General features: G+C 43.6%; 1 protein-coding gene across 1 annotated transcript in view; it reads right to left on the reverse strand.

Moving 5' to 3' along the window:
- The window catches only part of COL4A6 (collagen type IV alpha 6 chain), a 263258-nt gene that overhangs the window by 138258 nt on the left and 111428 nt on the right, over positions 1–13572 (reverse strand). The window contains exon 3 of the mRNA XM_026478810.4: positions 4242–4325. Within this exon, the coding sequence (XP_026334595.1) occupies positions 4242–4325 (84 nt within the window). The remainder of the gene's footprint in view (positions 1–4241; positions 4326–13572) is intronic.

A 13572-nucleotide genomic window follows, 5' to 3' on the forward strand; every position in this document is an offset into this window, starting at 1 on the left:
CGCTGACACGGGGAACGCCAGCTGTTTGCAGGAGGAGAGTCAAACAAAACCAAACCAAACAAAACCCAAAAAACAAAACTAGTGGTCAATGCATCTGTTCTTGGAATTCATGGGAAACACACAGTTTTGGACAGAGAAGCAGCAGGAAGCAGGCAGCAGATGAGGAGATAAAAGACCTGGGGGGTTTCACGTGAAACTTTCTAGCTAGGACACAGTGGTAAAACTGGGACAAACAGCTTTCATGGGGTGGGAGGGGGGGAGTCCCAATATTCCTCCCGGCTTGGGATTATCTGTGCTAGTGTTCCTTTAGGTGGCATGCATAATTAGCAGCTCACCGTGCTGTATATAAACACCAGCCGGAACACCATGAAAATGGGGAAAAGTCTGAAATCGTATTAAGGAATACAGCAGGCTCAGAACAAAACACACAGTCCCACCATCTCCCAACTCAAACACACACACACTGATGCAGTACAATGCAGAGACAACTTTCCCCCAGTAGGGCAAAAATGGGCAGAGGTGGAGATGGAAAACGGATATATTTTGTTCAATCTTATGCACCCCCCAAAAAAATACTAAGGAAAAGAAAAACTCCAAAGAACAGTTCTCCCACATAATAAAACATTCCCCCCCCAAGAAAGAAAATTGAAAGTTGAATTTTAAGTCCAAATTTCAATGTCCAGGGGGAAAAAAAGAAACCCTTTCTTTAACATTAGCAGGTATGCTATCTTTTAAAGTTGACATTCTCCTAAAGGGAGCTAAGTAAGTTTCTCCAACGACAGGCTGGTGAGCTTGGCCAAGACATTTACCAGCGTCTTTACTTATGGCATACAGGTAATACTGACCCTGGGAGAAGATGCTCTGGACAAGTACCAAAGCAGTACACCAATGCTAGGCAAAGGCTTTTTACCACGCTGGGCAAACCTTCGAGAAAGCAGTTCGAGAGCGCGTAAGCCAGAAAGGGGTTGGATCGCCGTTGTGCAGGAGCGTTAGGCGTTGTGTAAATGTCCTAGTCAGTTCAACAGGCCTTTGGCAAAGGAAAAGTACACACTGCCCGGCAAGCTATGTACTTGATGTTTCCCCAAGGCAGGAGGCAGGCCTGCCAAGGGCGGTGGCATATCTCAGGGGTGACCCGACGTTCCATTCCCCTCCCAGCTCGCAGAGCTCGAGGGAAACAGCTTGAAACCCAAATGGGGCCTGCTGCTCGGCTAAGGAAAACAGTCTCAAATCTTTCTGACATCTGCACAAAAGGGGTACTGAGGGGCTGCCCTGCAGGGTCAACAGTGCTGGGGCCAGTTTAAACAGTCCTGCTTGGCCCTGGGAATGCAGGAGGGTAGAGAGAATGACTCAAAGGGATCTGGTGGCCTGGGCAGCTTCAAGCACCCGTGCTCTCAGGGTCTGCCCCACTCGCACCGGCCTCCTGATCTCTCTGGGAAATAGGACATCCCTGGTCTTGACTCATGAATTACAGTTTGGTCTGGTTCAGTAACCTGGACAAACGTTCCCAGCAACTGCAGACTTCACAAATAAACTTTAGGACCATGTTTAACAGGGAGGACTCTGAACCTTTTCAGCCACTCATGTTTTCAAAGGAGAAGCCAAATGAGAGCTCTTTACTGAGGAAATCCACTGCCTTCCATCTTCAAAGATCAAAATCTCAGCCAGAGGTTAAACAATGCGTCATCTTCGGCATGTTTGTCTCGTGTGGGACTAACTTCTGTTCAGATATATAATAAGATTTTCTACTTTTAATGGCTCTGCACCCCTGACCAACAGCCCGGATCTGCTTCTCAGTTCCCTGGTGGCAGGGTCTGACCGGCTGCCTCCTATCCCCTACACCCTGCCAGGAAACGCCCTTTTGCGTCAAACCGCAAATCTCATCCACTTCCACTTGGGCCATTTTTATTTATGGTATCTTTGCAGAGGAAAGGTAAGTCAGAATCACTCATTATGAAAGTGGGCAGGGGTCATGTCCAGGAAATTTGCAGAAGAAATACACATGTTCCATGAATAAGTGAAAAGACACTTAAACTCACATGTAGTCTGGGAATCGGGAGGCTTCTCACCCATATTAGCAAAAATATCAAGTGTTGGCAAGGGCATAGACATGTGGGCACTCCTGCACAAGGCTGATGGGAGTGTAAATTGGAGTATTTGTGGGCAAGTAAGAGCTTTGAGAATTAAAAATGTTTATTACCTTGTGTCTGGAAATTCTGATCCTATAAGCACGAGGTCTGCTCTCGGATTTCCACTGGGGAACTGCCACTTTTTAAAATAGCAAATAATGAATCATGGAACACTACATCAAAAACTAAGGATATACTGTATGGTGACTAACATAACAATAAAAATTATTAGAAAGATAAAATAAAATAGCAACCATTTGGAAACAACCTAAGTGTTCATCAAAAGGGGAATGAATGGCTGGATTAAACTACGGGGGAGAGAAAAAGATCTTAAGGATATATTAAATGCCTAAAAAAAACAACAACCCCAAAACAAAACAAGGCACAGAATATATACTTATGATTGCAGTTTGGGGAAAAAAAAAAAAGCCCAGAAAGTGGAACGATTTTTATTCATATTTCTCCATATCTCTGTTTATGTACAGGAAAAGACCAGAAAGACAACAGGGGGACTGAAGTCTCAGAGGAGACTTCTGCTTTGCCCCTATCACTTACATGTTGTTTAAGAATGTATTCATATATTTATTACAGAGCCATCTTTTTTCTAAAGTGTTTCCTGGTGGAAGATCAGAGGCAGAGGCATGGGCCTCAGTGCCTCCGGGAGGCAACAGTGGGTAAAAGTAAACAGGCAAGAAATCAAAGGACCCAGGTAATAGTCAGAATCTGTCATCAATTTGCTGTGTGACCCCGGGAAGTCATTTTCCTTCTCAGAGTCTGCTTTCTCTGTACAATCAGTGGATAAGATGAGACGCTCACTAAGATACTGTCTCTTTCTGGTATTTTAGGATTCTCTAAGTCTATGCCTTTAATGTATAATGGGTCTGGTCCCTTTTGATGAGGAGATGGCATTTTTCTCTTCCTTCAAATTCTGGCATAGTTTGATATTTCACTTTACTCCAAATGGAAGATAATGAAAGAGAAGGTGGAGTGGCCACTCTGTTCCCTGTTTGGCCATGGTTTTGAGGGTCTGGTTGACCTATTTATGCTCTGTCCCTTTGACAGTGTAAGCTCTTAGGCTTGTTTGAATGTGATCAGAGTGCAGGCACAATGCTGCAAGTTGGAAGATCTGAATTCTACAGGACGGCCATAAATCCCAGGGACATAGATTATATTTTATTTTGTAAAAATGGAACCCCCTCGCATACTTTTTTTCCCCTGCGTTCCACTAAAGACGTCGGTTTATTCTGTGAGAGTGAGGGGTACAAATCATCTGGGGCAATGCTTCCCATATGCATATACAAGGGTTGGTGGAAACGCTCTGCCAGGGCACTGTGCTCACTGCGATTTGCCAAGAAGGACCAAGACACTGAATGTATCCCATAATGTTTTTAAACAAATCCTAGGTTTTAATATAATATCTATAAATCATTCTTTATGGTGCAGTCACTCAGACTTTTGGACTTTAAGGCTACCCTGGAAACTCTTTCTTTTTTAAGATTTTTATTTATTTATTTGACAGAGAGAGAGCACAAGCAGGGGGAACGGCAGGTAGAGGGGGAAGCCAGCTTCCCACTGAGCAAGGAGCCTGATGTGGGACTCAATCCCAGGACCCTGGGATCATGACCTGAGCCGAAGGCAGAGGCCCAACAAACTGGAGACATCCGGGCCTCCCAAGGAAACTCTTGATTTTTGACCAGTCACATCCCTGGTCTATAGATAACAATCGGACTGCTTGTTCCCCAGAGGGCAGAACCAAGTGGCTAAAAATGAGCTATGAAAATGTACGTCTATCTACAAGCATAATCTGGTTCTTCACAACCTAATTGGCTTTTGGAAATACTCCAGATGAAACCTTGAGGAAACGCTGGCATTAAGTCAACGAAGGAAACCTCTTCCTGCTCCCTCAGAGACCTTGACCAATCTAGTTCTACCTTCATGTGGTTCGCAAAGTTCCTTCCAGCTGGTCCTCATCACTTTGCTTATTCCACGAAGTCACAAGAGTAAATTCTAAGCATTTTAATTCTAAAGAAAACACACAGACACACACACACGCACACACACACGTCAGATCACAACTCCTTTGTGTGCCTTTCAGCAATGGAAGAAGCAACTTACTCTCGCTCCTTTCTCAGGAAAGCATTTACAGCCTCCCCTGCAGTCTTGGCCCCCACATGGCTTTCCATAGGACTTCTTCTCACCCTATTTAAAAAAAAAAAGGGGGGGGGAAACAGTTAATAAACCATGTGAACCAATAAGCAATGTAGCCCCAGGGAACCTAACCCTTAGCCACACTCCTCCTAACCAAGTAAATGTAGAGTGGCTTATTCACCTCATTTGACGGTGTCATGAGTCACACTGGGCTTGGGTGTTTGGTGTTCACAGAGAAAGCAGTAGCTGTAGCAGAGAACTTGAGAGAAATTTGAGTGCTAGAAACGTGATGATAGATGCAAATGGCCATCCTGTACTCTGTTCTCAGAATTGTCCTCCTCAAGCTCACTTTCAACACCTCATTCAAACCTTACAGTAACACCCCTGTGCCCCAGTTCGTCCGACCCAAATACCTCACTTGGTACCGTACAGTATACCTTCAACTGTTCAACTTCCTTTTCTCTTATCTGCTTGATGATGACGATGATGAGGATGATTACTAGCTGAATTTCTACAAAGGCCCTGCGTGACCCGACATGTACTGACCCTCTCTAACCTCATCTCTTTACTCTCTCCCTGGATCACTCTGCTTCAGTCACACTGGTATTTGTTCTATGAAAACTTAAGCCTGTTCCTGCCCCAGGGCCTTTGCCCTTGCTATTATTTCTGCCTGGAATGCTCTTCCCCTAGATTTTTCTTTTCTTTTCTTTTCTTTTTTTTTTGCTTGCTTCTTTTCATCATCCAGGTCTTAGTGCAATTGTCTGCTCTCAAAGAGACCTTTCCTGACTACTCAACCTAAGGCAGCCCCCAGTTACTTCCAGTCATATCACTCTGCTCTCCTTTCAACATTAAACATTCTCTCTCCCCCCTACTGGAATGTAAGCTCCACATAAGTAGTGATATTATCTATATTGTCCAACGTTATATCCCCAATGTCGAAAAGAGAAGATGGTACAGAGAAATTTGGATGACCCTCTGAATGAAGCTGGGATTTGACCCCAGGTCTGACTAACTCCAAAGCCCTGACCTTAACCCTTATACTTTAGAGTTTTCTAATTCCTCTATCTACCAGAGCCTCAATGCAAGGGCTCAAAAATAAGGAAACTGCCATTCTGACCCTATCCACCCTGGGGGAAAAAAAAGCAAAACATAAATTCTAACCATTATCTGTAACAAGAACTTTATCTCTGGGATGGATTTAGTATCATCCAACTTTTTTGTTTAATGTTGGCTGTTCTTTTTTTTTTTCCAGAAGAGAAAGACATATTTATGAGCCCTGCCTTGTACTTAATCATTCTTGCCTCTTTGTACTGTGAGTCTTTTCCTAATTCCCAGGGAGCACTGTGAATTTCTCAGATGGTCTCTTATCTCTTTAGACATTCCCACAACACTTTATCACTGCAACACCTCAGTAATAAGGTAGTGGCGGCAGAGCTCTGACACAATATTGCTATTTTAGATGCCAAACACCTTCTTGATATGAGATATTTTATCTCTCTTATATGCCTTTGACATGGTAAGTGTTATTGTACACTTTCCAGTTTGCTTTCCATTTCATGGTATACAGGACAGGCAAGTACTCATAAGGGTAAGATCAAGAGGCGCTGGGGGAGGAAGTGGGGGGGGGGCTGGCATAGCGTAAAGAACAGAGAGACAGACCAGCACCGAATGTAACCTTCACCTACGCTGTCACCTTCATCTCCTGCCGCATACTATAATTCATGGGGTAATGGATAACTTGTATTTGCTTCTACATATATTTCTGTATTTTCCAAGCTGTCTTCAGCAAGCATAAATAATTGGTAAGGAGAAAAACAATTATGTTACTAAATGATACAAGCCACCCCCTTTGAGGGAGAGGACTCAACTGGCATTGCAAGAGCTGGAGTGGGGTCCGTTTGGAGCTATGGCCTACTACCAAACAATGCCTTTTGGGTGTCCCATAAAGTCCGTCTGTCATGGACCCAATGTTCCCAGATCACTCGTGTGGAGCACAGGAGCTGGATAAGAAAGGGATAAAATCCCGTTCACGGGAGCTGAGCAAAAATGGAAGGAACAGAAGCTAAGGTTTCTTGGGAACTTGGCAGAACAAGGAGGCAAAGACACCCAGCCAACAGACAGGAAGCCATCACTGCCCTCGGTCACTGAGGGAAGTAACCAGAGAAGCCCCACTGGCCACAAGGCAATTTCCTGTAATTCTGGCCCTGGCAGTTCCCCCAGGAGTCTTCAATTACAGTGAGGGCGGGGAGGGATGAAAGGAGTGGCTTCCAGGGAACACGACAAGACCAGGCTCTGAGGAAATTTCTTCCCTCTCCCGGCTTGTCTGGGGATCCTCCAACCCCTGCTTCACCGGGCCACATCACTGGTGTCATTCCCGTCCTGGAATGCTCTCTGCTTCCTCTCCAAACCCAAGCCCCTCCCTATATCCACAGAAAATTCAAACTGGAAAGGCCCTGAGAGATCATCCAACACAGTGGTTCTTCATTCTGTCAGACCGGCGCACTATTTTTTTTTTTTTTACTGTAAGTATTACTTGTTCTTTCTTGCTATCCTGAAAAGAAATTCATCGGAATCAGTGACAATAAAGATGTAAACAGTATTTTAAGAAGCACGTATTATGCCATAACTGTTGCAAAGCAAAAACGAAAGTCATTTATAATGAAACAATAGGTATTCCAATCCGTAAATGCTCACGCATTGCTACGTCAGAAGACGCGGTGAGGTTGTCAGAGGCTAGCAGCTCAGTGCTGGATCGCTATGCAAGGGACAACCTGCTGAAGCAGAGTGACCCTGGGATGTGGTATCGGTGAGTCAAGTACCATGAGTGCAGTCGCTATTACCATGGTAATCACACCTGGTAAAGTTCTGGGAAAAAAAGATTCCCTGTTTCCTTTGTTTATTGTGTAGTTTTAATCAGTAAAAATAAAACCATGAAAAAATTCATCATGATCTGTAAAATGGGGTTATGTTCTAGGCTCAGATAATTACAAACAGACTTTTCACTTCCATGAATGTCCAGAGGTCTTCTAAAGGTAGGGCAAGATACAAGACAATTCTTCATAGTGTGCAGAACACCTATCATTCCTGGGTCCCACCTAAGAGCCGCCCCCCAATCATTTTCACAACCAAAACTGCCCTCACAATTTCCAAAATACCTCCTGGGGGTAGGGTGCTTCTGGTAAGAACTAGTAGTCTAATCCACATCACTCATTTTCCAGGTAAGAACCCTGAAGGAAAGAACTTTGGTCCGGGTCACACTGTTAGCAAGGGAACCCTCACACTTCGGACCCTAGTCCCATATTCTTCCCACTCTTCCACACCTCTCAAGGCCAAGTTCAAGTCCCATTTCTTCCATAAGCACTCCAGCTCAGCAAAATAACACAGCAGGCCCACCCACCAGGCAAGTGTCACAGGTCACTGTGGGACAGTCCTCGCAATGTTTCTGAGGTTGCATGGTTGACAGTCTTGTTTCCTCAACCGAACAATAATGTTGATAAAGGAAAGGTCAACCTATTTTACCTCTTTGTATATTCCCACAGTGTTAGAGGGCAACCTACGTTCTAGCCATTAGCTGAGGCAGTGTACCTTAGATAAGCGAATGAGCCCTGGAGTCAGGGCTCTGTACAGGCTTAAATCCCAGCCTAGTCGGGATTGATCTGAGACAAGGGACTTAAAATGTCAGATGGAAATGGCAACAATACCTACTGTCTAGGGTTGGTTGGAGGATTCAATAAGATAAAGCACGCAAAGCATGCTGCCTGGCTCATGGTAAGCGCTCTGTGTCAGCTATTATTATTACACTGATGTTAGTATGCCACACTCTTCGGCATTCCTGTAACACCCCAGCCTCTCTCTGGAGCTGAGGGTCAAGTGGTATGCAACGGTATATCCATGCCAGTTTGTCTACGGCTGGTTAGGACATCCATTTGGATTTGTTGATGTCTGCATATAATTGATTGTGTAATATTTTTTTATTTTAATGATTTTTTATTATATTATGTTAGTCACCATACAGTACATCCCTGGTTTCTGATGTAAAGTTCGATGATTCATTAGTTGTGTATAACACCCAGTGCACCATGCAATACGTGCCCTCCTTACTACCCATCACCAGTCTATCCCATTCCCCCACTCCCCTCCCCTCTGAAGCCCTCAGATTGTGTAATATTTTTAATAGCACCAGTATCTACCTATCACCTATCACATCTATCCATTTGCTGATGCTGGTTCCCCTGTCCAAAATGCCTTCCCTGCTCCATTTTCCCATTTATCACAAACCAAACCTCTAGACATTTTTCAAAACCCAGCTCAAACACCAACGTCTTGGTGAAGACCTGGTCCCTCCCTCCCCCCCAGCACCAATTTTCCCTCTCAGCGATTTTGGGCCAAAGCTCTTACTCCCTGCTCTTTGCTAATGGTGATTTGCCATATTTGACTTGTTCCATTTGGTTCTGCCATCAGACTGGAAAGATAACTGTGTTTTCTTCTCTGTAGCCCTTGCACAAGCAGGTACTCGGTAAAGGGCTATGAAATAATTGCTCTCAGGACAATGGAGTTCCAAGTGTTAGACCGGCTCCACTTAGGATTCTTCTTCTCCCTTTGGTTTCCCGAAATACAGATTTACATCACAGTGTCCCTCCCAGAAGCCACTCAGTTTTTCTAGGCATCTCCAGTGTTTTCTGTCAGGAGTGGTGGCAGGGATGACAATGACACACAAGGTAACCCAGGAAGCAAAAGATGTAATAATGGATATAAGAATGAAAAAGCAGCTTAGCTAGAGTGAATGAATGGTTGGCAAAAGTGAGTTATTCTTTTATTATTATGTTCTATTTTTTTAAAAGATTTTATTTATTTATTTGAGAGAGAGAGCACAGCAGGGGGAGCGGCAGGCAGAGGGAGAGGGAGAAGTGGGACTCGATCCCAGGACCTGAGCCAAAGGCAGACACTTAACTGACTGAGCCTCCCATGTGCCCTCATACAGTAAGTTCTTTTTTTTTTTTTTAAAGATTTTATTTATTTATTTGACGGAGAGAGAGAGACAGCCATCGAGAGAGGGAACACAAGCAGGGGGAGTGGGAGGGGAAGAAGCAGGCTTCCCACCGAGCAGGGAGCCCAATGCAGGGCTTGATCCCGGCACCCTGGGATCATGACCTGAGCCGAAGGCAGACGCCCAACGGCTGAGCCACCCAGGTGCCCCCCAGCAATCTGTGTTTTAACAAGCATTTTGGGTAATTCTGCTGCACAGAAAAGTTTGAGGACTCCTGCTAGAGAAAACAGGGGAGTGAGCTAAGTAGTTAATCTGGGGGTAAGAGCGTTCCAGGCAAAGGGAAGAGCGAGAGCAAAGGTGGTAGATGAGAGAACATGCTTGATATTTTGGCTGAGCAGCAAGGAGGCCAGAGTGCTGGGATGGAGTAAAGGGAAGAGAAATGATGATGAGGTCAGAGATGTAGCAGGAGACAGATCGTGAAAGATTTCAGAGACCACTGTAAGAACTTTGCCTTTGGAAACAAATGAGCAAAAGGGGGAGAAAAGGCAGAGAGACAAATCTAGAAACAGACTCTAAACTCTAGAGAACAAACCGATGGTTACCAGAGGGGAGGTGGGTAGAGGGATGGGGAAAATAAGTGATGGGGATTAAGGAAGGCACTTGTGATGATGAGCAGCGAATGTTGTATGGAAGTGTTGAATCACTATATTGTATACCTGAAACTCATATTACACTGTATGCTTGCTAACTGGAATATAAATTAAAACTTTAAAAAATGGTTTTGAGTCCAGGAGTGACATCTCTTGTTGGAGGAGCGGCTTTGAGGGGGAAGGTCAAGAATTATGGTTTTGAGGGCATCTGGGTGGCTCCGTCAGTGAAACATCTGCCTTCAGCTCAGGTCTTGATCTCAGTCCTGAGATCAAGTCCCACATCGGGCTCTGTGCTCAGAGAGGAGTCTGCTTCTCCCTTTCCCTCTGTTCCTTCCCCCACCCCCCACTTGTGTTGGCTCTCTCTCTCTCTCTCAAATAAATAAAATCTTAAAAAACACATTTGGGAATTCTGGTTTTGAGATGTCTAGTAGACATCTAAGTGGAGAAATTGGATAGCTAGTAGATTCCATAGTCCATCTAGCTATGGAATCTGGAATCCCAGGGAGAATGGATAGCTTGGACGTGTATGCGTAGTGCTTTAGTCAGTACAGACTCGACTATGCTGTAGTAACAAACCCTAAATCTCAGTGGTTTAGAACAACTAAGGTTTATTTTTTGTTCATGTCATGATCCAATGAGGGAGAGGCAGGTCTTCTTAGTGGCTTTTTTTTTTTCCCAAAGGTGACTTGGATTTTCAAGCTGCTTCCATGTAGCAACTCCACTCCCTCAGATGCTAATACTTTCTCTGAATATCCCTGCTACTGTGCTCATATTGCCCTTTGCAAGAACTAGACACAGTGGATGACCTAAGAGCATGGAAAGTAGGAGAGAACAGGGATTATCTGGTGAGCACCATCTCTGCCACCATTGGTATGTATATAAAGCCACAAGACTAGATGATACTACCAAGGGAGGAAATGCAGGGAAAGAGCAACAAACTAGGGTAAATTGTTGATAAGTCAAGTAAAATGTGGGATGAGAACATACCGGCGGATTTAGCAATGTGGTCATCTGGACCACAGCAATTTCAGGAAGGAGAACCAGGGAAACATGGTAGGACTGCAAGGCAGCTCTAAGGGCCCACTTGAGGTTAGTGGTCATGAACTTAAAGGAACACCAGTTGTCAACACTGTGAAGTTTTCTTTAGCTTTGTTTAGCCATGTGGGTACAGATGCAGATTAGCAGAAGAATTGGATTTAATCAAAGTTGGGATCTGTTAGGTGAGAGTGATAAAGGACAAGAAAGGCAATGGATTCAAAGGTGTATGGGGGGAAAAAAGGAATTATAATGGTGGACCATGGAATCTAGGCTTCCTAAGGAGAGAAGTATGCACAGGCAGGCAGTGAAGAGGCAGTGAAAAAGGTAGTAAAATTGATGCATGATGGATTCTGGTGAAGTTGAAGAAATGTGTGGGTTTTTGAGTTGTGACTGGATCTCGGAAGAAAGAAGAGATGATGCCATAGAGAGGCTGGGGTCTGTTACTACTCTACAGAGTGCAAAATGAGGTAGAATGGAATAGAATAAATTCTTCCTGAAGTAGCTCAGTAAATGGTTGAAATGGTGGCTCAATCCTGGTCTCATACAATGTAACAGAACTATTCCATTTGGATAACTTGAGGTTTCTTCAAAACACCTTTCACACCAATTCTCATCTGATTTCCTACTCAGATGTACATACACCCAAACACAATATTACAATGATTTCTCTATATCTTCAACTACTCTCCTCGACAGTAAGTTCCTCTGAGATTGAAGAATTTGGTTTATTCACCATAAGGCAAATTGATTTAAAACCAACCCTCTAAGCCTCGATGTTGTGAACTATAAAATAGGGATAAAATTTTACTTTGTAGGTTTTCATGAGGTTAGAGATAATGTCCCTAGCAAAATGCCTGGCACATCTAGTAGGCTCAACATATGTTAGCTGGTATTATTTATAGTTACAGTATCTAGTACTGTGCTTGCCCTACCTCACAGGTGCCCACTCAATGACTGATTTGCATTTTCAAGATGAGGAAATGGACATTCAGCTGTTACTGACTTCCTTTGGAAGTCACATTGGAAGTTCAGTGTCAGAGTTGGGATAAGAACTCCGGTATCTTCACTCTCTGTCTCTTGTTTGTTTTTTTGTTTTTGTTTTTGTTTTCGTTTTCATCAGACCCACTGCCACTAGTTCCAGGAATTAGCCTGAAATTGAAGAGTCAGGAAAAGAAAGATAAGGGTCAAGAGAGAGGTGCCCTTTTTCTTCTTTTGCATTTTTTAAATCAACATTGGTTTATTTACCTTACAATATTACTTGTACCATTTCTACACTTTCTAAACAACCTTTATAAATGATTCTCATAAATCTTTTTGGAACATACAGAAAAAGATTTTTATATGTCCATTTTTCAGATAAAACACACACACACACACACACACACAAACCTGAATCTCAGAGAGCTGGTGTCACTTGCTAGTTAAGTTATGAAGCGAAAACTCAAAGTCAGGGCTTCTCTTTTCATTGCACAGATAACTCTCTAAAGGGGAAAAGTGATACAAGATGCTGAGGTGACATTTTATCAGTTGCGGGTGGTCTCAGGGCCCAGAAACCCAGAAAGGCCTCTTTGGCTAGATCCGATCTATTCCTGGACCACATTCATGATAATGGCTGGTGCTCTTCCACCAAGCCACACCCCCTTAGCATCTGTCTAGGTTTCTGAACTTCAGGCTAATAATACAGAGAGTCTGGCTTTACTTTGAGCAATTTTAAAACAAAACCTGTTCATTCAAAGTTACACACATATGCACATTAAACCAAGCTGAGTCTTGTCCCATGTTTAATGTGCATTTGATTTTTAAGAACAGCTCCCTCTGAGTTTATGAATGAAAGGCTCTGGAGAAAGAAGGAAATGATCTGTGGGAGCTGGCTCCTTACCAGGTGGAACTTGTCACCCACACTTTATTTTAAGGATGATGCTGATACCAGACATTACTCAGATGTTCAGGAAGGCATTTCCCTCTGACATCTGTCTGTGTTCACACACATCCACAAACACAACTGATGGGGACAGGGGGTAGGGAGGAAAACAGCCATGCTGGATTTCACCTGGAAAAGCCCTAGCCAGCCAGAATGAACCAGGGCCTGTGGGGATCTGCTGTTCGGTGAGACCTGAAAATGAATTTGCCAAATAAATGCTTAACACACAAATAGACAAGCTAAATGTTACCCATAAATTTCTTAAGGTAGTTGCCTCCTTCTCCCTTGCCAGTAAGTACTTACTGAGCAGCTATGAAAAAATAGCATTTCCTAGGGCCAGTCACTGAGAGCAGGTGAGGAATCTTTAAGCTTTAAGGCTGGAAAGGGCCTAAGGATGAGAGGTCCCACAGTTCACATAGAGGGTGACCAGATTTAGCAAACAAAAAATGCAGGCAGCTGAGTTAAATTTGAATTTCAGAAAAACAAGGAAACACTTTTTATAAGTGTGCCCCAAATTAGCATAAATATGTTCCACGAAGTATTTGGGACATACTTATATGAAAAACCCATTTGTTGTTTATCTGAAGTTTAAATTTAACTCTATGTCCTATTTTTTAATCTGAAAGTCCTATCAATGGCACATGACATCACACACTTGTGTGACAAGTTTGGTTGTGAGGTGTGTTAAGGGATTTGCAAGTA

This window comes from Ursus arctos, chromosome X (assembly GCF_023065955.2).
Source record: "Ursus arctos isolate Adak ecotype North America chromosome X, UrsArc2.0, whole genome shotgun sequence".
NCBI classification, from domain to species: Eukaryota; Metazoa; Chordata; class Mammalia; order Carnivora; family Ursidae; genus Ursus; species Ursus arctos.